Below are 27,177 nucleotides of genomic sequence, written 5' to 3' on the forward strand. Positions count from 1 at the left end.
ATATATGTGTGTGTGTGTGTATGTGTGTGTGTATATATATATGTAGGCCATGGAACCAAGGTCATAATTAAAAGAGCCCTCAGCTGGATGTCAGGTCAATCTCAGTTTGAATCCAGTCTCCTCCATAAACTGATCCCTCTGACTCTGGGCACCTCATAAGAACTCACTACACAAATTTCCTCTAGTATAAATTGAGGCTAAAAACATCTCATAGTAAAGCTGGGAAAGGGGAAGGAGAGGGGCTGGGCATTCAGTGAAACCCCTTTTGTAAATGAGAGAGCACCGTGCAATATGCGATGTTCCTGTTAGTTTTACACAATGTTGTGGCTAGGAGACAGATGTTCCCAAACCATAAGTCCCGCAGTGTCCTCCACACAACGGCCAGATAGCTCTTGCCAGAGCAGCAGTCAAGTCACCTCTTTTCTTCTTTGAAGCTAATCAATGGCATGCCATTATGTGTAGATTAAAATCTGAACTTTTTCAAAGGCCTTTGGGGCTTTGTTACCCCAGAACCTCATCTCTGGCCACTCCCCATCTCATACTGTATCCTGACGCCTTTCTGTTTCTGGAACCCCACCCTTTCTCATGTCTCAGGGCTTCTCGAGCTGGGGCTCCCCTCTTCCTGGATTCCCACTCTCCCTCCTTAATTCCCATCTCTGTTCTTCCGGAATCTGTCCCTCTCCACCTCTGGCCAGCAGCTGCCTGCGTCTTACCCTGAAGCTCCTACTAAATGCCCTCTTCTCAGGGAGGTCTTCCCAAGACCTCCATGCAGAGGCCCTGCCTGGGAATCTGTCTCCTGACAGCAGCTCTCTCCTTGACGGCAACTATTCTAGGTTCTGAGTGCACCCTGGCTGGGTGTCCTCTTTTTCATTTGCTGCTTCCCCACCAGACTGCCAGCTCCATGAGGCAAGGGCTAAGTTCATTCCCTTCTCATCCCCAGGGGCCTCATGCAGGGTCTTGTCGCTCAAGAGGAAACTGAACAGACTCGTCAATCCTTCACAAAGTGGACAAGATTTATTTCTTTTGAAAATTTAAGCTGCCCTCTAGTGGAAAATGCAAGCCAAGATTCCGGTCTGGCTTTTCTTTGTTATTGTTTTCCAATCAAAACTAATGATTTTTGTTATCCAAAATTATAAGACTCTCCAATCAGAGTGGCAGAGACCTAGCGTCTCTCCTCTCCCTGCAGCCTATGGCAAGGTAGGCCACCTTTTTCTCCTACAGAAGACGCTCAGGCCCACCCAGGCTCCGTACAACTGCAGATGGAGAGACAAGCCTCACCCCAATGGGCCCCCTCCTAGGACTGGGGCTCCCTCCCTCCCTTTCTCTGCTGTTTAGAATACGCACTGTCTGTCCTGGTCCGTATCTGCTCTCAAAGCATTCACATGAGGATCCAGTAACAACTTACAGTGGGACCCTCGTCTCTCAGGGGATCAAAGCCCAAAGCAATTTCTGTTCTTGGGGAAGCTGATAGTCTGATTTGGAGGCAGAGGACACCAAATACAGGCAGCCTTCACCGACCCTGACTCAGGCAGTGATACTGCTGATGAATCTGTGATTACTGCAGGCAGCTGGGTGCAGAGCCTCATGGTCCAGGCCCCCGGCGCTTGACTCTTAAACCCGAGCCATTTGGCTAATGACGTAGTGATATCACATTCTATAGCAGAGAACAGTATGTTAGTTTTTCCCATTACTAAGTCGGGCTCAGTTGTAGGTGCTAGCAATACAAAAGGTAACAGGACATGTTTCCTGCCTTGAAAGAACTCACAGCCTCTGACACAATGTAACAAGTGGACTAAATCTCAGAAATTGCAAACTGGTGGTCTATAGATAGGTTTATTTGGCTGGCATGGTGTTTAACATTTTTGAAACCTGTTGCTCACATTTTCTTTCTTTCTTTCTTTTTTTCTTTATGAGACAGAGTCTCACTCTGTTGTCCAGACTGGAGTGCAGTGGCGCCATCTTGGCTCACTGCAACCTCTGCCTCCTGGGTTAATACAATTATCGTGCCTCAGCTTCCCAAGTAGCTGGGATTACAGGCACCCGCCACCATACCTGGCTAAATTTTTTTGTAATTTTAGTAGAGATGGGTTTTGCCATGTTGGCCAGGCTGGTCTGGAACTCCTGGCCTCAAGCAATCTGCCTCCCAAAGTGCTAGGATTACAGGTGTGAGCCACTGAGCCCGGCCTGTTGGTCACATTTTAACATAGAGATAGCTAAAAAAACCTTGATTTCTGACTTTTCTTGAAAGGTCACCCTAACAACACCGGGTTCACTGCACATACACTAGCGGCCACTTCCCTGCTTGGTATCAGCCTGGCTTTTTGGGGCATTTAAGTTTGCGACTCCTGTATTAGGGACAGTGAGAGGGGAGCAGTTAATTGTGGAGATGGGTAGGGTAGGTGAAGGCTTCTCAGAGGGCGACTTCCCAGAGGCTCTCGCAGCAGTGGGAGTGCGAGACGGTTGGGGCCCACACAGGCTGTGGCAGGGAGGTAGGATGCAGCTGAGGCATCTGCGCTGGAAGAAGGGCTGTGCTGGGATCTGGCTTTGCAGCACAGCGAAGGTGAATCACAAGCAAGAACCCACATCAAGTTTTCCACCAGGGATGTGAAAACCAATAAAGCCTCAGGAGAGAGGTCAGTTCAGAAGGGCTTTGCTTCAAATGTGAATGATGTCACTTGGGGACTGGAGATCTTGCCACACAGAGATTCTGATCCCGCAGCTCTGGGGTTGGGGTGGGAGAGACTGCATTTCCAACAAGCTCCTGCTGGTCCCTGCACTGTGCCCTGAGTTGTTTGGGCTTAGAATGGAGGTTGCAATCTGGTGGGCCATGGGACAATTTGGCCTGAGAAATAAAATTTTTCTGGCTTGTATAGTGTTTAAATTTTAAAAAAATTAGTTGCTAAGTTTAAAATCAGGTGTTTTGCATAAAAGTCTGAATTTGTCTCCCCCATCATTTTCTATTACACTGCTGCATTTTTTTTTTTTTTTTTTTGAGACAGGGTCTCACTCTGTGGCCCAGGCTGTAGTGCAGTGGCGTGATCTCAGCTCACACAACCTCAGCCTCCCAGGTTCAAGCGATTCTTCTGCCTTAGCTTCCTGAGTAGCTGGGACCACAGGCGCATGCCACCAGGCCCAGCTAATTTTTCTATGTTTAGGAGAGATGGGGTTTCACCATGTTGGCCAGGCTGGTCTCGAACTCCTGACCTCAAGTGATCTCCACTTCAGCCTCCTGAAATGCTGGGATTACAAGTGTGAGCCACCACAACGGGCAAACGTATTTAGTTTAATATTTTGTTCTTAGTGGAGTTTGCAAAAGCATAGGTATTTAGTCTTTGATCCTGTTGCCTCCTGTTCCTTTCCAAGACTTTTCCCAGAAGCAGTAGTTTGAGTAATATATGTATATATTTTTTTTAAAAATTATTTTTTGAGACACGTCTGAATCTGTTGCCCAGGCTGGGGTGCAGTGGCGCAATTTTGGCTCACTGCAACCTTTGCCTCTTGGGCTCAAGAGATCCTCCTACCTCAGCCTCCCAAGTAGCTAAGACCACAGCTGCATGCCACCACACCCAGATAATTTTTTTTTAATTTTTATTTTGTAGAGGTGGGTTTTCACCACGTTGCCCAGGTTGGTCTCAAACTCTTGGACTCAAGTGATCTGCCTGCCTTGGTCTCCTAAAGTGGTGGGATTACAGGCATGAGCCACTATGCTTAGCCTGGTTTGAGTAATATCTTGATGGTTGATGAAATATTTGGTAATTGGATGAGAAGAGAACTGTGTTGTCTCCAGTGATGATGCAAATGGGTGACGAGAAATGCTGCCATTTGTGAGGTTTGTGGGCGGCAAGGTTGAAGAGGAGAATAATGAGAAAGCTAGCGTCGTCCTCAAGACCTGTTGTTAGTCTTGATTATTGTTTTCTGTGTTTTTACTTCATGGTGCTCAATAAGTATTTGTTCAGTGAGCAAATAAATGTAAGGTTAGATTCTGCACACAACAGTCAAAGAAATCTTGCTTCCTGGAAAAGTTAGCCCAATTAAGTGCAGGTTTCCACAGTCACCCCTCCTTGCTCCATTTTATTTCAGCTGTAAGGGATCGGAGAGACTTTAGCCCAAGGTGTTTCTTCAAAGCAATAAGTGGAAATGTTTCCCCGCATTAAGATTGCACAGACTAACTGTCATGACCAGGATCTTGGTATCCCGTGGACGCATCCCACATGGTGTCCTGGTAACCTGAGCTATCTAGGGCTGACCTCATCATTCTAGCAGGGATGGCCTGGCAGAGACATTAAAGGGTTTCTTCATGGAGTCTGGCTGGTTTCATATCCTGGCTTTGCTGGGTTAGATTGGAGAAGCGACTTAACCTCTTAGTGACTCCATTCGCTCATTTGTAAAATGGTTATAATAATAGCTTCTGTCTCATAGGATCATTGTGAAGATTAAACAGAACAATCCAGGTAACGCATGCAGGAGGGTGTCTTGCACACAATATGCAGTAAATGTTAGCCATTATGATGGAGATTATAGTTGCCTTTGATTAATCCAAATTAACAAATTTACTTACTAAATTTAATTTAACATTGTTTGAAAATATGCGCGCGCTCTCTCTCTCCCCGTGTGTGTATTGAAAGACAGAGAGAGACTAGTGTTCGGTGGTGAAAAGTTTTGGGCCCACGTAGATCAGCATCCTTTTCAGTTGAAGTTGTGCTTTTGGGAGGTGAAATAACTTGCCCAAGGCAATACCACTAGGAATAGCCCAGATAAGTTTAAATATTATGTTTTTTGACTCTCAACCCAGTGACTTTTCCACTATATCTCATTTCCAGGCATTGCTCGTTCGTTTTTTCGGAAAATCATTCCAAATTATGTCCCAATTCGACTTTCTTCAACTTCATCCCAGAAAAGCAAAGGCCGGGCACTTGAACAAGAACAGCTGTCAGCCTGGGGCGCCGCCGCGGGGTTGGTGGGGGCTGGAGCGGGGCCGGACTCTAATTGGTCCACGGCCTCGGCCCGACTATCAAATCAGCAGAGCCTGCGTCATCACGTCATTGCCTGGGCGACCGTCCGCGGAAATTTGAAATGGCTGACGGATCGCTGACTGGCGGCGGTCTGGAGGCGGCGGCCATGGCGCCGGAGCGCAAGGGCTGGGCGGCCGAGCAGGAGCCGGCGTCTCTGGAGAAAGGTGAGCTCTCCATGCCGGGCCCGAGGTGCCGCCTCTGAGCGGAGGCCTGGGGCGTCGGGACCCTCGGAGGGCGCCTGGGTCGCGGGCCTTCCGGACCCGTCTGTCCAGGGCGGCGGGAACGGCGGTGAACGGCCGGGACCCAGTGACCGGACGTCAAAGTCGGGCGGTACCGGGGGGGTGAGGGACTCCCTCTCTTCCCTCTCCCCATCTCCCCATCTCCCCCTGTCTTTGCACTCTCTGGCCTCAGCCGCCCCGAGATTGGAGGGAGCTGGATTGGTCTAGGAATTCCCAATCCAGATGGGTTTTGCGGAAACTGTGCATTTACTGTTGCTCAAGGGGTCATCTTTTTCATCTGCATCTCAAAGGAGATCACGAACCACACTTCCCTTTTCCGAAGAAGAGGAAAGCTTGAACCCTTGGCCTACATGGCTGTCCTGTCCACGGAGGGTAGTGACGTGTCCAAAGTGAGGAGTGCCAACTTGGGCCAGAGTCCAGAAATAGAGCCGGGGTCTCCTAGTTCTCTGCCCTTTCTTCCTCTTCATAGAGTTTCGTTACTATTTTTTTTTTCTGGTATTTTAAGCTGGTTCACTTTTTTACGTTAACACTTTCCGTTGTATTGTGTAGCAGAGTCCCAACAAAGTGAGAAAACAGAAGTGTGACAATTCCACTGTTAACCCACCTCTCCAAGTGGCAAAAGTCACTTGGCTTCAGTTTTCCCATCTGGAAGACTAAGCCAGTGGTTGTACTTGTGGTGAAGATGAAGTGAAATAAAGTTTTTAAAGTGTTTGCAAAAATAAATACTGCATGACATGTCTTATATGGGGAATCTAAAAAAGAGGAAGTTTCAGAAAGAGAGTAGAGTGGTAGTTGCCAGTGGGTAGGGGGAATGGGGAGATGCTGGTCAAAGGGTCCAAAGTTTCAGTTATGCAGCATGAATAGTTCTGGGGATCTGATGTACATACAGCATGGTGACTATAGTTAATAATACTGTATTATTATTACAGTATTAATAGACAATGACGTGATGATGCAGTGACGACGCAAATTTTGTACTTGAAATTTGCTAACAGAGTAGATCATAAGTGTTCACACCACACACACACAAAAGGTAATTATGCGAGGTGATGGAAATATTAATTCACTTTACTGTGGTAATCATAATGTAAAGGTATATCAAAACATCATGTTACACACTTTATTTATTTATTTATTTTTTTGAGGCAGAGTCTCACTCTGTTGCCCAGGCTGGAGTGCAGTGGCACACAATCTCAGCTCACTGCAACCTCCGTCTCTCGGGTTCAAGTGGTTCTCCTGCCTCAGCCTCCCAAGTAGCTGGGATTACAGGCACCCGCCCCCACACGTGGCTAATTTTTGTATTTTTAGTAGGGACGGGGTTTCACCATGTTTCACCATGTTGGCCAGGCTGGTCTAGAGCTCCTGACCTTAGGTGATCCGCCCACCTCGGCCTTCCAAAGTGCTGGGATTACAGGCGTGAGCCACCGTGCCTGGCCATCATGTTATATACTTTAAATACATGTAACTTCTTTATGTTAATTATACCTCCATAAAGCTATAAAGAATGGTGCTGGAAAAGAAAGAATGGTGCTAAAGTACTACTGTTTCTTTAGTAAACATACATTATATAATAGGCACTGTTGTAAATTATTAACAAATAATTAATCTTCTTAATTGAAGTAGGTGTACTATTTTTATCTTTCCTTTATAGACGAGGAAGCTGAGGCACAGAGTGATTGTCACATAAACAGTAAGGTACTGATGCCTTCTAAGGCTCATGTGCATCAGTGTTTGTGAGCAGTAGACCCTTCAGTACACTTTGGTCATCTGTGGGTCAAATACTTCTGGTGGCCTGAACAGCGACAAAGAAATGGAAGGAAGGAGGAAAGGGAAGGAGAAAATCAAGGGGGAGGGAGAAAAAAGGTATCTGCTAACAGCTCAGTTACCTTCCCTGAAACCACCTCTGGAAACTACTCTACATTCTAAATGCTACCCTTTTTAGCATTGCTTATTTAGTAGTAGTTTCATTTATTAAAAACATCTTATTACACAGAATTAGATATGCCACTGGCTGAATCATACCTTATGAAACATTATATACAGCCCAAACCTAATGTGATTTGCATTTTCCAATCTTTTCCTTAGACAGAGTCATTGAAATCAGTGAGGAGGAACCTAACAATCTTACTGAAGTAAACCTTATGGATTATTAAGACTCTCTCATCCCTGTTTATTGAGGGGTGATTGACAGACTGATATTGTAGGAAATAAAGGGAGGGTTAACCCATCTGAGAGGAAGTCAGCTCCCTTTCTTAAAGGAGCTTTATGGAATTGTTTTGGAAATAACTAACTAAGATACTTGATTATTGTAACTTGCTAACTGCAGTATAAATCACAGGCTGTATGCTTTGCTGTAGTCCCAGAGACTCAGGAGGCTGAGGCAGGAGGGTAGCTTGAGCCCAGGAGTCTGAGGTTGTGGTGAGCTATGATTGCACCACTGCACTCCAGCCTACGTGACAGAGTGAGACCGTTTCTAAAACAAAAATAAAACCAAACAGCCTTCTGCTTCCCCACAAAACCTCACAGAACAACAACAAAAACCTAACTTTGAAAGATCTTAAATTCTTATTGTTTTGAAGTAGAATTTGCATTTTGAAATCTTTTTAAGTTTGGAAAACTAGTTTCTTCTGACAGTGGTAGAGGTAAGTAGACCATTCATATTCAAATTCTTGTTTGTATTTTGTTTGGGATTTCTATGCAAGGATATGAAAATCAAAGCATTCAATAAGACACTGGAGCTTGCTTATTTTTGCTTTTTTTTTTTAGGTTTGTTCCAAGATGAAGATTCATGCAGTGATTGTAGCTGTGGTGATAAACCAGGTTCTAGTTTACAAAGTTTTATGCCTGAAGGAAAAACCTTTTTCCCAGAAATTTTCCAAACAAATCAACTTTTGTTCTATGAGCGATTCAGAGCCTATCAAGATTACATTTTAGGTGAGTAGGTTTTTTGCTTTTTTTTTTTTTTTGAGATGGAGTTTTGCTCTTGTTGCCCAGACTGGAGTGCAATGGTGTGATCTTGGCTCACCGCAACCTCCGCCTCCCTGGTTCAAGCGATTCTCCCGCAGCAGCCCGAGTAGCTGGGATTACAGGCATGAGCCATGACACCCAGATAATTTTTTTTTGTATTTTTACTAGAGATGGGGTTTCTCCATGTTGGTCTGGCTGGTATCGAACTCCCAACCTCAGGTGATCCACCTGCCTTGGCCTCCCAAAGTGCTGGGATTACAGGCATGAACCACCATGCCCGGCTGGTTTTTTCTCTCTTTTATCTTTTTAGTTTACAAGTAGATTATTTGTTTCAGTCCCTCAGATTGCCAGTTGTTGTTTCTGAGAAAGTGGATTTATTAACTTCCCTCTGCTTTATGTATTCTCAATTCTTCTTGTGTTTAATTTGTTTGTAGCTGACTGCAAGGCCTCTGAGGTACAGGAATTCACAGCTGAGTTCTTGGAGAAGGTCCTTGAGCCATCTGGATGGCGGGCAGTCTGGCACACTAATGTATTCAAGGTACTGGTTGAGGTAAGGTTAATTTTGTTTTTAAGACCTTTGTCTGTAGCTATAAGCACTTTACTTCAGACTGTTATAGCCTAAGTGCTTATTTTTAATTAAAGTTTATGAGCTGATTCAAATAGCATGTGTTTCACATCTCATTGCCATGTTGCAGGAAGTGTTCTGCAAATTTTAAAGGCAGCTGAGGAGTTGTTACCAGGGAATTAAACTGGTTTAAATTAATTAAAAGAAGGTATTTGAGATCACTTAAAAAATTAGGCCTAATTATGAAGTTAATGGTTTCAAAAAAGTTTTTAACTTCTTAATTGTAATTCGTTAAGCAGCTCAAACCTAAGAGACATTTTTCTTTATTTATTTTTTTTGAGATGGAGTCTCACTCTGTTGCTTAGGCTGGAGTGCAGTGGCATGATCTTGGCTCACTGCAACCTCCGCTAAGTGGCATTTTAAAACTAGCCCATTTTTTGCATAGCAAGTTTGTTTATATGTGGTTAATCTCTTGACATTGTGTCCCATTGCAGAATGTAAAAGCAATCTTATTCTTCTGCTGACTAGGCCTTTTACATTACATTTGCATTCTAATTACAGCTTTGAATTTTTCTCAGTGTTTGTTAACTGACCACAAAAAGCCCTAGTAACCTAAAATGTCAAACCAGGGTGTGTGAATACAAGCTGCAGCTCCCTTAGAAAATGGCATCACATACTGCAGTGATTATGTACGAGGCAGTGGATTGCAGCTATTGCTTGTGAGTTTTAAAATTTTGGATTATGCTAATATTTTTTGATTGAAGTTCAGGCCTATTCATTTGGTTATGATAGGGCGCCCCCTGCCAGTCCGTTCTCTGAAAACAGTCAAAGTCATTATTTTAAAACAGAAGCATGCCGTTTCTCTGCTTAAAACTCCTAATGCATTGTCTTTACCAAGGGCCTAGTATTGGCTTTATGGCTTCTCATTGTATAGAAAACACGTAAAATCCAAGCTCCTTCAGATGTCCTTCATGTCCTTGTCTTGTTGCCTCTCTCTCTCTCACCTCATGTCTTGCTGCTCCACTGAACACCACCCCCTTCCTCCATTTCCTCCCTTTGGCTCCAGCAAGGACTGCCTTCCCGCTCCTTCAGCTGCCAAGCCTGTCTCTGGCACAGGCCTTTTGCGCTTTCCGTGCTCTTCAGATGGCCACTTCCTTCTCATCCTCCTCAGCTTGGCTCAGAGCTGATTTCCTTGGCCATCTCAGCAGAACCAGATCCCCACCCCTGCTAGTTATTCTCTGTCACCTACTCGTTATCATTGTGTTTATTGATCTCCCTGATTACAGTGTAAGCTCCATGAGGATTATAGTGTAAGCTCCATGGGCCAGCCTGTCTTGTTCATCTTTTATGTTATGGGTAAAGGGTCCCCACCCACATTGCATGCTTTTAAAAAAATCAGGTTGTCGGTAGTCTTATAGGTATATCTTAATTTTGATTTCCATGTGTTAAGTCTCATTATTTTAAATTTCAGGCCACAGACGTGGACTTTGCAGCCTTGAAGGCAGTGGTGAGGCTTGCTGAACCATACCTCTGTGACTCTCAAGTGAGCACTTTTACCGTGGAGTGCATGAAGGAGCTCCTCGATCTGAAGGAACATCGGTTGCCCCTGCAGGAGCTCTGGGTGGTGTTTGATGATTCGGGAGTGTTTGACCAGACAGCTCTTGCAATTGAGCATGTCAGGTAGGAAAAGAAGTTGAGAAAAATAACCTTGTGGCCAGAAACTTTGGATGAAATGAAGTAATTCTGGTCTGTGTTAGACCCAGATTTAAAACTCAACTGTAAACTTGGTCATTGCAGTATTTAAAAATATCCAAAGATAGGATAATCTTTTTTAAATTAAAAAAAATTAATGTCTTAAATCATTTTTTTCTATTTTTAATTTTGAGACAGAGTCTTGCTCTGTTGTCCAGGCTGGAGTGCATTGGCGTGATCTTGGCTCACTGCAACCTCCACCTCCTGGGTTCAAGCGATTCTCCTGCCTCAGCCTGAGTAGCTGGGATTACAGGCATCCACCACCATGCCCGGCTAAATTTTGTACTTCTAGTAGAGACGAGGTTTCACTATGTTGGCCAGGTTGGTCTCAAACTCTTGACCTCAGGTGATCCACCTGCCTCTACCTCCCAAAGTGCTGGGATTACAGGCGTGACCCACCATGCACCTGGCCTAAAAACGTTTTAAGTCATTTTATGATAATTTCAAACTAATAGAAAAGCTAACAAAACTAGTATAGTTGACTCTTGAATGATGCAGGGGTTAGGGGTGCCTATCTCCTCCGACCCCTACACAGTCAAATATCTGAGTGTAACGTTTGAGTAATATATAATGACCATAATGTAAATAATATTGCTTGGTGTTTTGTAGTATAAGAAGTACTTTCCATTTTCTATACCGTTGGTGAATTAACCTGGTTTTGCTGAGCTTAACTCGAATGCTCTGCAAAGAAGCAGAATGTTTCAGGCCCTGCTGCCAACATCTTAAAGACAGTTTCCGATTGTGTGCAAGAACATTTAACCCTAGATGTTCAGTATTGGGCCAAGCAGAATGAATCTAAAGAACCGGTTTCTGTCCAGAATCCAAATAACTCCCTTCTATTTTTCTCATTAAAAAAAAATCTGTCAATTGAAACATTTGAAGATAAAGAGATAACTGATAAGTTTAGGAAATTAGGAATCAGAGAGCTAATCTCTATGGGCATAGAAGTTGGTAGAAAAATAAGTATCTGGAATGTTATTTGGTAGTATTATTTGCAGAGGAGCCTGGTTAAATGTACACTGCATTTTGAGGGCTGAAATTTGGGTCAGTGCCCAGAGAGGGTCAAATTATGAGGGATTTCATTCGTTCATTGATTCAATAAATATTTGAGTGCCAGGTCCTTAGTCAAGGGTGGAGTATGTCTGGTGCATGAGACACACCATCATCAGGGAGCTGTTAGTCTAAAGGTGGGAGATGAGCCTTGAAGAGATAATCACGCACAGATGTCTGCATGATTGGAAATAGCAGTCAGTGCTGTGAAGAATTACAGAGTGTCCTAAGATTAGGTCAAGTTGCAGTTCTAGGGTTATTTCCTGGAATAATGACATTTGAACTTGGGTTAGCTGGGTGAAAGGGGAGGCAGGGGTGGGGAACGGAAAAGATTTAGGAGCTCAGTGTGTTGAAGGAGCTGAAAGGCCAGCATGGCTGAAACACAGACAGTGCTGGGAGAGACCTAGGAAACGAGATTAGAGAGGTTGGCAGGGCCCAGACAGTGTGGGGCTTTGTTAGCTGGCTAGTCATTTTTGTCTTTAAGAGCAGTGGGAAGCCACTGAAGGATTTTTATTCTTGGGCAAATATGACTAGTTTTGTGTTTTGTGTTTTTATTTTTTTGGAAACAGGGTCTTATTCTGTTGCCCAGGCTGGAGTGCAGTGATGCAGTTATGGTTCAATGCAGGCTCGAACTGCGGAGCTCAAGTCATCCTCTTGTCTCAGCCTCTGGATCAGCTGGGATTACAGGCATGTGCCACCACTGCCCAGCTAATTTTTTGACACAATTTTTCCGTAGAGATGGGGGCCTTGTTGTGTTGCCCAAGCTGGTCTTGAACTCCTGGGCTCAAGCAATCCTCCCACCTCAGTCCCCTAAAGTGCTGCTTTGTGTTTTCAAGGGTTCATTGTGGCTTCTGTGTAGAAAAATGGTGGGAGATGGAATTGGGAGACCAGTTAAGAGGCAAGAGAGAGGACTAGAGTGGGGATATGGAGAGGACAGATGGAGGCTTACTGAGAAAGTAGAATGACTGGGACTTGGTCGAGTGAATATCAGAGATGAGAAGATGTGAATGAAGTGAGAGAAGTCAAGGCTGACTTACATGTTTCTGGCTTGAAAGAACCAACACTGGGGGAGGTGCAGGTGGGAATGATGTGTAAATGCTTGGCATGGGACTGGTGAGGATGACACTGGAGCCGAGTCATGGAATAGAACTATAAGTTTTATCATGTGGAAAAGGCGGAAGGCACTTCTGGCAGCTTGACTAACAAGTTACATGGAGGTTTGAAAGAGCTTGTGAAATTGAGAGTTTACGTACAACGGCTCTGAGGCAGGAGAGGTGCAATAGGGCCAGATTATGAATCTATTTATAGTACCACGTTCAGGACTTTTTTTTGAGGGCTAAAAGGGAGCCAGCAGAGGTTTTTTTAGTTGAGTAGAGGCATGCTTAAGTTCATTACAAAAAAAAAAAAAAAAAGACTCCACTAGAGGGTGAAGGGACTAATAGCCCAATCTATAGTAATTAGGAGATGGCTGGTTTCATTTTCAGTGCTTCCTTTTCACAGCAGAACTTCTTGAAAGGGTTATATATAATCACAGTCTATACTTGCTGGCGTCGCAGTAACATTTCTACCCTGACCTCATCTCTGAAATGGTGCACAAAGACTTCTATGTTCTTGTATTCAGTCGACATTTCACTGATCTCATCTTGCCTCTGATCTCATCTTGCTTGACCTCTTGACATTCTAGGTATATGATCATTCCCATCTTCTTAACACACTCTCTTCTCAGCTTTTGGGACACCACCGTTCAGCTGGTGTCTTACTGGCTTGCTGTCTTAAGTCATCTTGGCCAGCTTTTCCTCTCATGCTCAAACTTTAGAATGTCGGAGTTACCCAGTGATCACTTCTAGGCCATCTACTGTTTTTTTCCCTAATCAACCTTGGAACCACTTTGGAATCACCTGAGGAATTTCTTTATAAAAGTATTCCAACCAATACATGAAGAAAGTGATAGAATATCAGTATTTTGTAACCACTAATGAAATAAAGGTTCTAGACAGTGAACATCAATGACTGCTGCAACCATTAGGGAAAGAGAACTTTATAGAGGGTGGATCAGGCTGACAACCTGTATCTGTTGATGAATCTTAACCTCACAAAAAGACTTGGCCAGGCGTTTTAATAAAGTCCTCAGTTACTGTTGTTGGTAGGTTCTTAGAAACTGCAATGTTAATGAAACCAATTTTACCATACGCTGACTGATATAAACAAAAGTTAAAGTTTCTACAGCATATTTCTGGTCATGAAAACATCATCAAACTTCTAAATAAAGACCCCAAACAATTCTAATCTTAAACATTGAAATAAATATGAGCTATACATACATTAAGAAATATTAATGCAAACAAGATAATTATTGACCCAGTTTCCAATTTTCAGTGAAACAGTGAGTGACAGTGGTCATTGTGGTGTTGAGTAAATGAAGGAATAAATGTTTGCAAAGCGGAAATTATAAGGAGCACTTCCTACCATCACCCAGTTCAAAACAATGATAAACATGGTGGGCTCACTGAGCAATTTCATGCCACAGCATTGATTGTTGTGCATTTGTATGATTATTGTATACTTTATGAATTTTTGTTTGACAGTAATTTGTATTCATTCACTTTCCAACCTGTTTATTCCAGTTCAGGGTTGCAGGTGGCCAAAGCCTATTCCCGTAGCTCAGTGTACAAGGCAGGAACCAGCCGTGAACAGGAGCCCATTTCATCACAGAGTGCACTGACACACACTCACACTCAGACTGGGACAAGGCAGACACAGAATTCACCTCATGCATGCATCTTTGGGATGTGGGAGGAAATCAGAGTACCTGGAGAAAACCCATGCAGACATGGGAAAAATGTACACACTCCACACAGACAGTGGCTTTTTGAATGAGGCTCTGCTCTTCCTGCTTCTTGACTGAAGTACATTACACCTCCCTTGAAGTATTCTTGCAAAAAATCCTTCCTGAAGCCCCGCAGGTCTGTAGATCTTACTAGAAATAACGTGAAGTACATGTTAAATGACCCATAGGGACTGGGTGCACCTGTAATCTTAGCACTCTGGGAGGCCAAGGCAGGCGGATCATTTTAGCCCAGGAGTTTGAGACCAGCCTAGGCAACATGGCGAAACCCCGTCTCTACTAAAAATACAAAAATTAGCAGGGCATGGTAGTGCGTGCCTGTAATCCCAGCTACTCAGGAGGCTGAGGCAGGATAATTGCTTGAACCCAGGAGGCGGAGGCTGCAGTGAGCCAAGGTCGTGCTACTGCACTCCAGCCTGGGCAACAGAGCAACACATTGTCTCAAAAAAAAAAAAAAAAAAAAAGAAAAAAGAAAAAAGAAAAATGACCCCATGGGGATGTAATCACCAAAATTTAGAGTGTGGGAAATTAGTCAATAAATTGCAAGGGAAAAAAGAGGGAGAGGTAATGCATAGGCTAACAGTGATTTAAGAGATGTGTCTGTCAAGGGCAGCAGTGGATCCTCATTTGGTGCCTAATTGGAACAAGTCAACTGTGAAACAGCAGCAGAAGACAATTAGGGGGATTTGAACACTGGATATTTGGTAATATCAAGGAATTAAAACTTTTGGTATAAAGATTTATTTTAGAGATACATACTAAAAATTTGTGAATGATTTGATGTGTCTGAGATTGGTTCAAAATAATCCAGTGTATTTGGGAAACTGAAGTGGGTGAGTTGCCTGAGGTCAGTTTGAGACCAGCCTGGCCAACATAGTGAGACCCCATCTCTACTAAAAATACAAAAAATTAGCGGGGCGTGGTGGTAGGCGCCTGTAATCTGAGCTACTAGGGAGGCTGAATCACTTGAACCCAGGAACTGGAGGTTGCAGTGAGACGAGATTGTGCCCTTGCACTCCAGCTTGCGCAACAAGAGCAATACTCCATCTGAACAACAACAAAAAAATCCAGTATCAAGATGGTGGGGGAGGAGAGCAGAGGGTGCCGGGGTGAAGCAGAGATGAAATAAGATTGTGAGTTGGTAATTGTTGAGGCTGCCTGATGATACATGGTATTCATGATACTATTTCTCTGTTGTTGTATATGTTTAGGATTTTCCATAATAAATTTGTTAAATCACTTGGAGCGCTTTAAAAAAACATGGATACAGCTGGGCACTGTGGGTCATGCCTGTAATCCCAGCACTTTGGGAGGCTGAGGCGGGGGCATCACCTGAGGTCAGGAGTTCGAGACCAGCCTCGCCAACATGGCAAAATGCTGTCTCTACTAAAAGTACAAAAATTAGCCGGGCGTGGTGGCGGATGCCTGTAATCTCAGTTACTCAGGAGGCTGAGGCAGGAGAATTGCTTGAACCCGGGAGGGTTGCAGTGAGCCAAAATGGAGCCACTGCACTCCAGCCTGGACCACAAGAGCAAGACTTCGTCTCAAAAAAAAAGAAAAGAAGAGTATGGATGCTGGTTCCCCTGCACCTTCCCCACCCCCACCAGATTCTGATTGATTGGCCTGGGAGACTGAACTAGTTGTTTTTGTTTTTAAATTTATTTATTTATTTTGAGAAAGAATCTCACTCTGTCGCCCAGGCTGGAGTGCAGTGGTGCAATCTGAGTTCACTGCAGCCTCAGCCTCCCAGTTCAAGTGATTCTTGTGCCTCAGCTTCTTGAGTAGCTGGAATTACAGGGGAATCAATTTTTTAAAGTGTCCCAGGGGACTCCAGTGTACAATGAGGGTTGAGAACCACTGCCTTATGATTATGTCCTTATGTGATCTTATACATTGCTTTAACACCGTCAATGTGTTGACAGCTACCAGGTTTATGTCTCCAGCCCAGACCTTTCCCTGGAGCTTTGGGCTGTATATTCCTCTGTTATTTTCAACCCCAAACCTGTTTCTCTCTCAGTGTTTTTTGTCTCAGCAAATGGCACTACCATCTGTCCAAGTACTGGTGGTCAATAAATAATTCTTCCAATAAAAAGAAAGTCCTGGCCAGGCGCAGTGGCTCACGCCTGTAATCCCAGCACTTTGGGAGTCCGAGGTGGGTGAATCACGAGGTCAGGAGTTTGAGACCAGCCTGGCCCATATAGTGAAACCCCATCTCTACTAAAAATACAAAAAATTAGCTGGGCGTGTTGGTGGGTGCCATCTCAGCTATTCAGGAGGCTGAGGCAGGAGAATCACTTAAACCCAGGAGGTGGAGGTTGCAGTGAGCCAAGATCACACCATTGCACTCCAGCCCCAGAGACGGAGTGAGACTCTGTCTCAAAAAAAAAGTCCTAACAAAACCAATGTGGAGAAACTTCTCTTCTTTAACTGATCCAAAAAAGATCTCTGTGTTATGTGACTCATGACTATCAACCATAGCAAATATGCAGCATTCTCCTATGAGAATTGTTTTGATTTACTGTTTAGCTCTCACCCCTCCAAAATCTTAATGTTTTGAGCCAGTGATAGAATTTGAATGATACTAAGTTCCATTTCAGATTTTTCTACCAAAACATTTGGAGGAGTTGGGATGAAGAAGAGGAGGATGAATATGATTATTTTGTCAGATGTGTTGAACCTCGATTAAGATTGTAAGTATTTATTGCTGACCTTGTTGTACATATTGGAAAAATAGTTACCCATGGTTTAATTTTGTCTGTGTGAGATACACACACTCGTTCTCTCTCTCTCTCTCTGTCTCTCTCTCTCTATTTTCTTTCCAGGAGCTCATAGACAGAAATAAACTGATGTACAAATTGTGCTACCCCTTGACAAGTCATTAAGTGAAACTTGTACAAGTGCAGAGAAACCTACTTTCAGTGTTTATAAGTTGAGTCAAAAAGCAGGAAGTTCAAGAACATCTAAATTAGTAGCTCACTGTTTTGTTAATTTGAATAAAATTCAATTGAACTAGTGGGTTAAGAAGCCCTTTGTTAAATTCGATTGTTTGAAAAACAGTGACATTATTTGAATTATGTAAGACTTTTTGGCTTTAATTTTGTAAATAATACTTTAAAGGTATATGGCTATACTCTAAGTTTCTGTAGTGAAACACAGCAGGCTGAACTAACAGATCTACCTTAAGATATTTTGTCAGCCTCCTGCCTTAAATCTTAATGACCTTGTTAAATGTGGCATTTATCTTCCCACTAGATGGTGCTTTAAGACCAGTAATTTTTTCTTGTATTCAAGTAACTTCATAGGCAGTGCTGCAATAAGAATGAAATTATAACTTGCACTCCAAAAAAATAATTGTAGAAGGTAATTTTTTTCCCTGGGTAAAAGATGATTTTTTTCCCCCCTGTATGAAAGACAAGATGAGAAGATAAGGCAGTAGGCCTTTACATTTTTGTGGAGCTCAAGTTGATTTAGTGAATTTCTCTTGGCTTAAATAGTAAGTAATAAGAAAATGAAAAATGTGTGAGGCCTGGCATGGTGACTGTAATCCCAGTAATTTGGGAGGCTGAAGGAGGAAGACAACTTTTTTGAGACAAGCTCTCACTCTGTTGCCCAGGCTGGAGTGCAGCGGTATGATCTCCCTCACTGCAGCCTCAACCTCCTGGGCTCAAGTGTCCCTCCCACCTTAGCCTCCTGACTAGCTGTAAATACAGGTGCATGCCACCACACTGAGCTAATTTTTGTATTTTTAGTAGAGATGGAGTTTCACCATGTTGGCCAGGCTGGTCTCGAACTCCTGACCTCAAGTGATTTGCCTGCCTCTGCCTCCCAAAATGCTGAGATTACAGGCCTGTGCCATCGTGCCCAGCCCGGGAAGACCTCTTGACCCTAGGAGTTTGAGACCGACTTGGGCAACATAGTGAGACCCCACCTTTACAAACCTAAAAAAAAAATTAGCTGGGTATGGTAGGGCATGCCTATAGTCCCAGCTGCTGGGGAGGCTGAGGCAGGAAGATCGCTTGAGTCCAGGAGTTTGAAGCTGCAATGAGCTGTGATTGAACCACTGCACTCCAGCCTAGGTGACAGGGCAAGACCTTGTCTCAAAAAAAAAATAAAAAAAAAGTTTGAAAGTCTGATGAATAGTTCTACTTGGCTTAGAATTATGTATGTCTGATTTTAGCTCTTCATAAATGGGCTATGATTTCTATTTAGGCTTTCCAGTTTTTCCATTGTGCATTTCCTATTTTTCCATAGCATATTCAATAAAATCCCAAAATTTCAATAAGCTTGAGTATTTTCTGGGTTTGATACCCTTGCTCTTGAAAAGAAATGATTGATTTTGATTGACGTGAAATATAAGGGAACATAACGTATATTGGACAAATTCAATCTTTACTTGGAAAAAAGTTGTATTCTGATTTGATAGCCTTGCATGTGCTAACGACAAGCAATGACTTACATGCATAGCTTGTACATCACTGGCAGATGGGAAGGCATAAGGGAGGAATTGTGTGTGGTTATGCAGAAGACATGGTGGTACTTGATGGAGAGACCGGAATGTTATCAAATGTGGGCAGACTTAAAAAAGGTCTCTAGGCTAAGATAGGAGTGGGGCTATCAATAGGCAAAATCAAACCAGACTGTCTGGATTTTGTACTGTTCAGTAAATTTTTCCTTTCTACTTCAAAACACACTGCTTATACGTGACTAAAGGAGGTCTGAAAAAAACCAACACTGCTTCAGAACTTCGGGGTCTGAGACACAAATGTTAGTTCATTGCTTCTAGTCTATGAAGTATGAATATAATGAAAAGAAATAAGCTAACGGGCATGGATACTGGAAATGCTAAGAAACTTATTTTAAAATTTGAGTCTTAATCTTCACAGCTTAGTAGAACATGATTTCATCCTCAATTTCTTTTTTTTATTTTTAAAATTTAAAAATTTTTTTGTTTTTCCCTTTTTTTTTTTTCACAGCTGCTCATTCAGTTTCTTTTGGATTAACCAAAGTAGACAAAATCCTTGCTTTTCAAGCTTCACCTAATTCACTTACTTGAAAAGCGGGAAAAGTTTCTTTTTTATTCATTTAAAATGTTTAAGTGTTCATAGTGTGATCTAAATTTGTTTAAGATATGGTTCTATCTTGCTTTTGTTTTTCCCTATCTTATTTAGAGCGTGACTAAATTAAAAAAAAAATCACTTAAGGCAATTGTGCTCACTCTTGGCTACACATTAGCATCCCCAGGGAACTTAAAAAAATACTCCTCTATGTCCAGAGACTCATTTAATTGGTCTGGATGGGGCCCTGAGCATCTGTTTGTTTGTTTGTTTGTTTTTTGAGACAGGGTCTTGCTCTGTTGCCCAGGCTGGAGTACGGAGTACAGTCGCATAATTAGATCTCACAGCAGCCTTGGCCCCTGGGGCTCAAGCCATCCTCCCACCTCAACCTCCCACCTCAACCTCCCAAGTAGCTGAGACTACAAATGCATGCCACCACGCCAGGCTCATTTTTGTATTTTTGTAGTGACAGGGTTTTGCCATGTTGCCCAGGCTGGCCTCAAACTCCTGGGCTCAAGTGATCTGTCTGCCTTGGCCTCCCAAAGTGCTGGGATTACAGGTGTGAGCCACTGTGCCCGGCTTCTTTTACTTTATTTTTAAACCCATTAATTTTATATCGTTCACTTGATTGTGCATTTACAAATTATTTTATTGCATCTAGAAATACTCTGTGTTCTGTTTTTATATTTGAGAAAGTTTATAAATTAATACATTTGAAGTGCCAGTATGGTTGTCCAGTACAAGGTTATTTTGTTTCAGTCACTCTCTAGTTTAGTAATGGCACCTTTTTCTCCCCCTCAGAATCTCAAGGGCTTATTTTTAAAAATTCTTTAATAATCTTCCCTAGGGAATATTCAGCATAATTTTGTGCCATAGTGCTTTAAATGGAAGGAGGGACTAGATTATTTGAGTAATTTCTACTTTTTGATCATATAAATATGGTAACCTTTAATAAATTTTTAAAGTCATATTCAGATCCATGAAAAATATAGTAATCTTAAACATTGTTGTGCAACAATTTGAGATACTGCTCTCCCTACCCCCACTCCCAAATTACCCCCTGCCACCTTCTTATTAAACTTTTGAATCTAATATATGAGAAGAAAATAATTTCTTATTAAATAATAATTACAAATTGTGCAACATGAACTTTCAGTGTTTCTAAGGCACAAATACTTGAATCCAAGAAAAAAAAGTAAACAACTCCTCAAGAGAAGAAAAATTAGTGACCTTAAGGAAGTGGTGCTTTAAACTTCCAACAACTTCCACTTATTATTATTATTATTATTACAGTGCTATTCAGAAAGACTTAACATGCACCTGAGTTATATACTATAAAACACTTTTCTTACTGGCTCTTGGAGTGCTAAGTGGGCTGTTTTAATGATGGGAAAATGTGCCTGAAAGGCAGCGGATTTCAATTTGCTTTTAAACTTTCAGGCATTATGACATTCTTGAAGACCGAGTTCCATCAGGACTTATTGTTGACTACCGCAATCTGTTGTCTCAATGTGAGGAGAGTTACAGGAAATTTTTAAATCTGAGAAGCAGTTTGTCAAATTGTAACTCTGATTCTGAGCAGGAAAATATCTCCATGGTGGAAGGGTTAAAATTGTATTCGGAGATGGAACAGTTGAAACAAAAGCTGAAACTCATTGAGAATCCTTTGTTGAGGTATGTGTGTCTTTGTAATTCTTAGTTGGCATCTTTTCTTACTCGCTGTCTTATTGATAGGCCTGTTTTGTTTCTTTAAGGTATGTGTTCGGTTATCAGAAGAATTCTAATATCCAGGCAAAGGGTGTTCGTCCCAGCGGTCAGAAGATCACTCACGTGGTCTCCTCCACCATGGTGGCTGGTCTCCTGCGGTCCCTGCTCACAGACAGGCTTTGTCAGGAGCCCGGTGAGGAAGAAAGAGAAATTCAGGTAAACGGAGTGTTTCTCGCTTCAGGTGGCTTTTTTTCCTTCTGATTCACCACAGGTTTTCACAAATCCCACAAAGTATTTACAGGAGCTTTCCCGAGATGGTTTTCTGTGCAATGGGAAGTAGTCAGAGCCCTGCCTTTAGTCCTCAGTAGTCACTTACCAGGCATGTGTTAGGTCAGTGCGTTATCAAAGGAGATGCTTAAATATGCAGTTTTTGGCTTCCATTTTCAAAGTAAGACATGAAAGTACCTAGAGTAATACTCAAATTACTTTTTTGGGAGTGTATATTTACAAATGTGTTCTTACTGTTTTCTAGTTCCATAGTGATCCACTGTCTGCTATAAATGCCTGCTTTGAAGGTGACACTGTTATTGTTTGTCCTGGCCATTATGTGGTACATGGCACTTTCTCCATTGCTGACTCCATTGAGTTGGAAGGTGAGTATGGAAGACACACAGCTAAACTCTCACACCTGATATGTTTAAGTAAACAATAAATCACCGATCTTGTTGAAACTTCAAGAATGTGATTTGAACCCGTTTGATTTCTAGTGAGCTGCCTTGAAGCATTAAGGACATGGAAAGCTTAAAAGAGGTTGACCCAGTGTTTCAGCAACTTGAGTTGTAGTTCTTTGTAGCAGTGTGTATGTTGGGGAGATGTTCACAGGCTCATATAGAAAAAAGACCATTAGGAAGAAACATACTTTCCAGATTGTAGGTGGTTTATGGAAAGGAAATCTAATTTCTAGAATTAAAAAAAGATTCCTAGCAATATTTAAAAAAATTTTAATATTTTAAAAATTTGTTGCTTGCTTTTATCTCATAGATGTTGCAGATATGTTAGTGCATGGCTTTTGTTTGTTGTTTTACACTTAGCTTATTTTCGTGAGAGGTATAATGAAGGGCATTTAACTTGAAATTGGTACCAGTTATCTTAGTTCTCTAAATGCTTGCTGAATATCACAAATACTACACTTTGTGTCTTGACCAAAGTATACTTTAGAAAAGATTAATGTTGAAAGATTCTATTAAAAATAACTTTTTGGGCCGGGTGCGGTGGCTCATGCCTGAAATCTCAGCACTTTGGGAGACCGAGGTGGGTAGATCACTTGAGGCCTGGAGGGCTAACGTAGTGAAACCCTGTTGGTACTAAAAATACAAAAATTAGCTGGGCATATTGTTGCACCCTGTAATCCCAGCTACTCAGGAGGCTGAGGCAGAAGAATCGTTTGAACCTGGGAGGTGGAGGTTGCAATGAGCCAAGATCATACCACTATGCTTCAGCCTGGGTTTCAGAGCAAGACTGTCTAAAAAAAAAAATAACTTTTTGACAGTTATAATCTTATTGTTCATTTAGAGTGATTTCTGAATTTAGGTTACTTTACAATTGTTCATCTTGGTCCTGTATATATTCATAACGTGTCAAATTTAGTTACACCTGTTCAACTATTTACCAAAAAAGCTTCAAGTTAGCAGTGAAGCTTGTAACGCAAAAAATCATATATCATTTTGGGACTTGTGCAGCTGTTCAGAAACTGCTTAGGCTATACTTTTTATCTTGTCAAAACTTCTAAAGAACTGAGGCTGGAAGTTTGGTTTTCTCCTGTTCCTAGTACATCATCTCACTTCCTTTTTTGTTTCATGTGTATAATTTTTGTTCTTTTCTACTCTCCAATTTTTGATGTATAATAGATGTGTGTATATAAATAACACATCGGCAAGATAAATCACTGTGATAAAAACACTTTATTTTTTGGCATAGTGGAAATAACACTGATATTATAGTTTGTATGGTAGATAAGAGTTCTTCCTAGATTGGTGAGGAAGTTTTAATGTGATTCCCAGAGTGTCATAAATAGACATAGAATTCTGATAGTTAAGTATAAAAATGGCTGTATATATTGACTAACAGTATGGGTCTGAGAATTGGGGAATCAGATGGTATCTCTAGTGTGCATATATGGAGTGTTCATGAGTTAGATTCAAGCTCATCTGATAGTGATCTGTAGCTAACCCGTATAACAAGAGATACATATTGAGTACCTACTATGTGCAGGGTGTCAATAGTACTTACAATAGGGTTTTTCTTTCTTGTTTCAAAAATCCATTCTTTAGGTGATGGTTTTATGTTTTAAGTGGAAAGAAATACATAATTATATAAAAATTTGTGTAAGAATCTTTCCTCAGTATGCAATTCTTTTTGTACTTTTAATTTTTCTGATGATAAAAAGCAATGGTTATTGTAGAAAATATGCAAAGTACAGTTAGATACATACAACAATCAGAAACAAAATCACTCATAATTCAGGCATCCAGAGTCCACCCCTGGTAGCATTCCAGTGTGTGGAGTCCCCTTGCATTCTCTAGGGACCCCAAAGCCTTTGTCCTCTTCCAGTGTAGATACATTGAGTGGCTTTGCTTGTTAAAAACAGTTACTACTTTCATTTACTCAAAGACTCATCTTTAGACAATGAGAGTTATTTCTTACAGCTTTGTCTATGTGGTTCTGTTTTATAATGGAAGTCAAGCAAATTCCTTAGTTTTCTGTTACTCCAGTTTTTTGTAAGCCCACTCAGGTGTTTGGCTTGCATTAATGGTTCAAGTAAGATTTATACAGATCTGATTTTTTTTTGTTTTTTGTTTTTTTGAGATGGAGTCTTGCTCTGTCGCCCAGGCTGGAGTGGAGTGGTGTGATCTCAGCTCACTGCAGCCTCTGCCTCCTGGGTTCAAGCGATTCTGGCTCAGCCTCCTCAGTTGCTGGGATTACTGGTGCCCGCCACCATGTCTGGTTAATTTTTGTAGTTTTAGTAGAGATAAGATTTCTCCATGTTGGCCAGGCTGGTCTCGAACTCCTTACCTCAAGTGATCCACCTGCCTCGGCCTCCCAAAGTGCTGGAATTATAGATATGAGCCACTGCGCCTGACCGAGATCTGATGCTCTTTTTTTGAGACAGAGTTTTACTCTGTCACCCAGGCTAGAGTGCAGTGGCACGATCTTGGCTCACTGCAACCTCCACCTCTCAGGTTCAAGCAGTTCTCCCACCTTAGCCCCCTGAGAAGCTGGGATTACAGGCACATGCCACGTTCGGCTAATTTTTGTATTTTTTGTACAGGCAGGATTTCTCCATGTTGGCCAGGCTGCTTGAACTCCTGACTTTAAGTGATCCACCTGTCTCAGCCTCCCAAAATGCTAGGATTACAGGTGTGCGCCACTGCACCCGGCCTTGATCTGATGCTTTTTATTTGTTAATGAGGTAGACTGTTTTTTTTTTTTCTAGTAACTCGTCAGTTTGTCAGATTTTAAGCCAACTGTTTAAGAGAATATTGAACTTAGATCATCTTGAGAACTGCTTAGGTTTCAAATGTAATTTATATTAGAATCATAGAATGTTAGAGTTAGAAACAAACTTCTAAGGGTGAGTGCTTTAAAGTTCTTTGACTCAGCTGTAAGTCCTTATTATTATTATTTTTTGAGATAGGGTCTCATTCTGTCACCCAGAATGAAGGCTGGAGTGCAAAGGCATGATCATAGCTTACTGCAGCCTTAAAATTCTGGGATCAAGTGACCCTCCCACCTTAGCCTCCTTGAGTAGTGAGTAATTGGTGCATGCCACCATGCCTAATTTTTTTTTATCTTTGTAGAGATAGAGTCTCACTATGTTGCCTAGGCTAGTCTTGAACATTATTATTTTTTTTTTTAGCACTTTTGTAAGTGAATTTAGTGCTGAGCTTATGTGGGATAGTTGATAGGGTAGTCTTCCTGATACGGGAACTAGTCAGAGAGTTGTTATTGTTAAAAATTGGATACCCTGGTTTAAATTAAAGAGGATATATGGGGAGATATATTTTATTTAAATGCAGCATGGTTGACTGGTCTTGTTATCACCTGCAGTCATTTGAACTAGAGAAACCTATTCTAGAGTGTTCATGTTTAGATGTTTTTCCTTACCCATCTTGAGTGTTCTTGCTCTCTCTTCCTTAGGATATGGCCTACCAGATGACATTGTGATAGAAAAGAGGGGCAAAGGCGACACTTTTGTGGACTGCACCGGTGCTGATATTAAAATTTCAGGCATAAAATTTGTTCAGCACGATGCTGTAGAGGGAATCTTAAGTAAGTATCTGAATGTTTGGTGTATCGTTTGTTCTAAGATTTGAAGGAAAACTGTACTTTCTATGGAAGATAGAATTTAATGAAATGCCACTCTTGAGTACAGGCATACCTTGTTTTATTGCACTTCACAGATACTGAGGTTTTTTTTTTTTTTCCACAAATTGAAGGTTGTGGCAACCCTGTTTTAAGCCAATCTGTTGGCACTATTTTCCCAAGAGCATGTGCTTACCTTGTGTCTCTGTGTCACATTTTAGTAACTCTCACAATATTGCAGGCCTTTTTTTTTTTTTTTTTTTTTTTTTTTTTTAAATTATAGATGATATGCTGATCTGTGAGCAGTGATTTTGATGTTACTATTATAGTTGTTTTGGGGTGCCATGAACCATATCCATATAAGATGGTGAACTTAACTGATAATTTTGTGGGTCTGACTGTTCCACCAATCAGCCACTCCCCTATCTCTCTCCTTCTCTTTGGACTACCCTATTCCTTGAGACACAGCAATATTGAAATTAGACCAGTTAATAACCGCTACAATGGCATCTATGTGTTCAAGTGAAAGGAAGAGTCACGTGTCTCTCATGTTAAATTTAAAAACTAGAAATGTTTAACTTAGTGAGGAAGGCATGTCGAAAGCTGAGACAGCCTGACACCTAGGTCTCTTGTGTCAGTTGGGAAGTTTTGAATGTAAAGGAAAAGTTCATAAAGGAAATTAAAAGCACTACTCTAGTGAACACATGAATGATAAGAAAGCGAAACAGCCTTATTACTGAAATGGAGAAAGTTTCCATAGTCTGGATAGAAGATCAAATCAGCCACCACATTCCTTAAATTAGAGCCTATTGCAGAGCAGAGCCCTAACTTCCTTCAATTCTGTGAAGGCTGAAGAAGGTGAGGAAGCTGTAGAAGAAGAGTTTGAAGCTAGCAGAGGTTAGTTCATGAGGTTTAAGGAAAAAAGCCATCTCTGTAACATAGAAGTGCAAGATGAAGCAGCAGGTGCTGATGCAAGCTACAGCAAGTTAACCAGAAGATCTAGCTAAGGTAATTGATGAAGGTGGATACACTAAACAACACATTTGCAATGTAGATGAAATAACCTTCTATTGGAATAAGATGCCATCTAGTACTTTTCATTGCTAGAGAGGAGAAGTCAGTGCTTGGCTTCACAGCTTCAAAGGACAGGCTGACACTCTCATTCGGAGTGAATATAACTGGTTACTTCTAAGTTGAAGCCAGTGCTCATTTACCATTCTGAAAATCCTAGAGCCCTTAAGAATTATGCCACATCTACTCTGCCTGTGCCCTAGAAATGGAACAACAAAGCCTGAATGGTAGCACATCTGTTCATAACGTGGTTTACTGAATATTTTAGGCCCATTATTGAGATTTACTACTGAAAAAAAAAAGACTCCTTTAAAAATATGATTGCTTATTGACAAGGTACCTGTTCATCAGAGAACTAATGATGGAGGTATACCAGGAGATTAATGTTGTTTTCATGTCTCCTAATAACATCCATTCTGTAGCCCATGGATCAAGGAGTAATTTCGACTTTCAAATCTTACTATTTGAGTAATACACTTCATAAGGCTCTACCAGCTATTGATAGTGATTCCTCTGATGGGTCTGGGCAAAGTCAACTGAAAACTTTCTGGGA

General features: G+C 41.7%; 1 protein-coding gene across 1 annotated transcript in view; it reads left to right on the top strand.

Moving 5' to 3' along the window:
- Positions 1-4,806: 4,806 nt before the first annotated feature.
- SHCBP1 (SHC SH2-domain binding protein 1) overlaps positions 4,807-27,177 on the top strand; it is a 41,721-nt gene continuing 19,350 nt past the window's right edge. The window contains exons 1-9 of the mRNA XM_012002465.1: positions 4,807-5,176; positions 8,018-8,185; positions 8,653-8,768; positions 10,255-10,463; positions 17,028-17,120; positions 20,925-21,158; positions 21,239-21,407; positions 21,724-21,844; positions 25,389-25,520. Coding sequence (XP_011857855.1) covers positions 5,074-5,176; positions 8,018-8,185; positions 8,653-8,768; positions 10,255-10,463; positions 17,028-17,120; positions 20,925-21,158; positions 21,239-21,407; positions 21,724-21,844; positions 25,389-25,520 — 1,345 coding nt within the window. The 5' untranslated portion in view covers positions 4,807-5,073. The remainder of the gene's footprint in view (positions 5,177-8,017; positions 8,186-8,652; positions 8,769-10,254; positions 10,464-17,027; positions 17,121-20,924; positions 21,159-21,238; positions 21,408-21,723; positions 21,845-25,388; positions 25,521-27,177) is intronic.

The sequence above is a fragment of the Mandrillus leucophaeus genome, unplaced genomic scaffold (genome assembly GCF_000951045.1).
Source record: "Mandrillus leucophaeus isolate KB7577 unplaced genomic scaffold, Mleu.le_1.0 Scaffold689, whole genome shotgun sequence".
Classification (NCBI taxonomy): Eukaryota; Metazoa; Chordata; class Mammalia; order Primates; family Cercopithecidae; genus Mandrillus; species Mandrillus leucophaeus.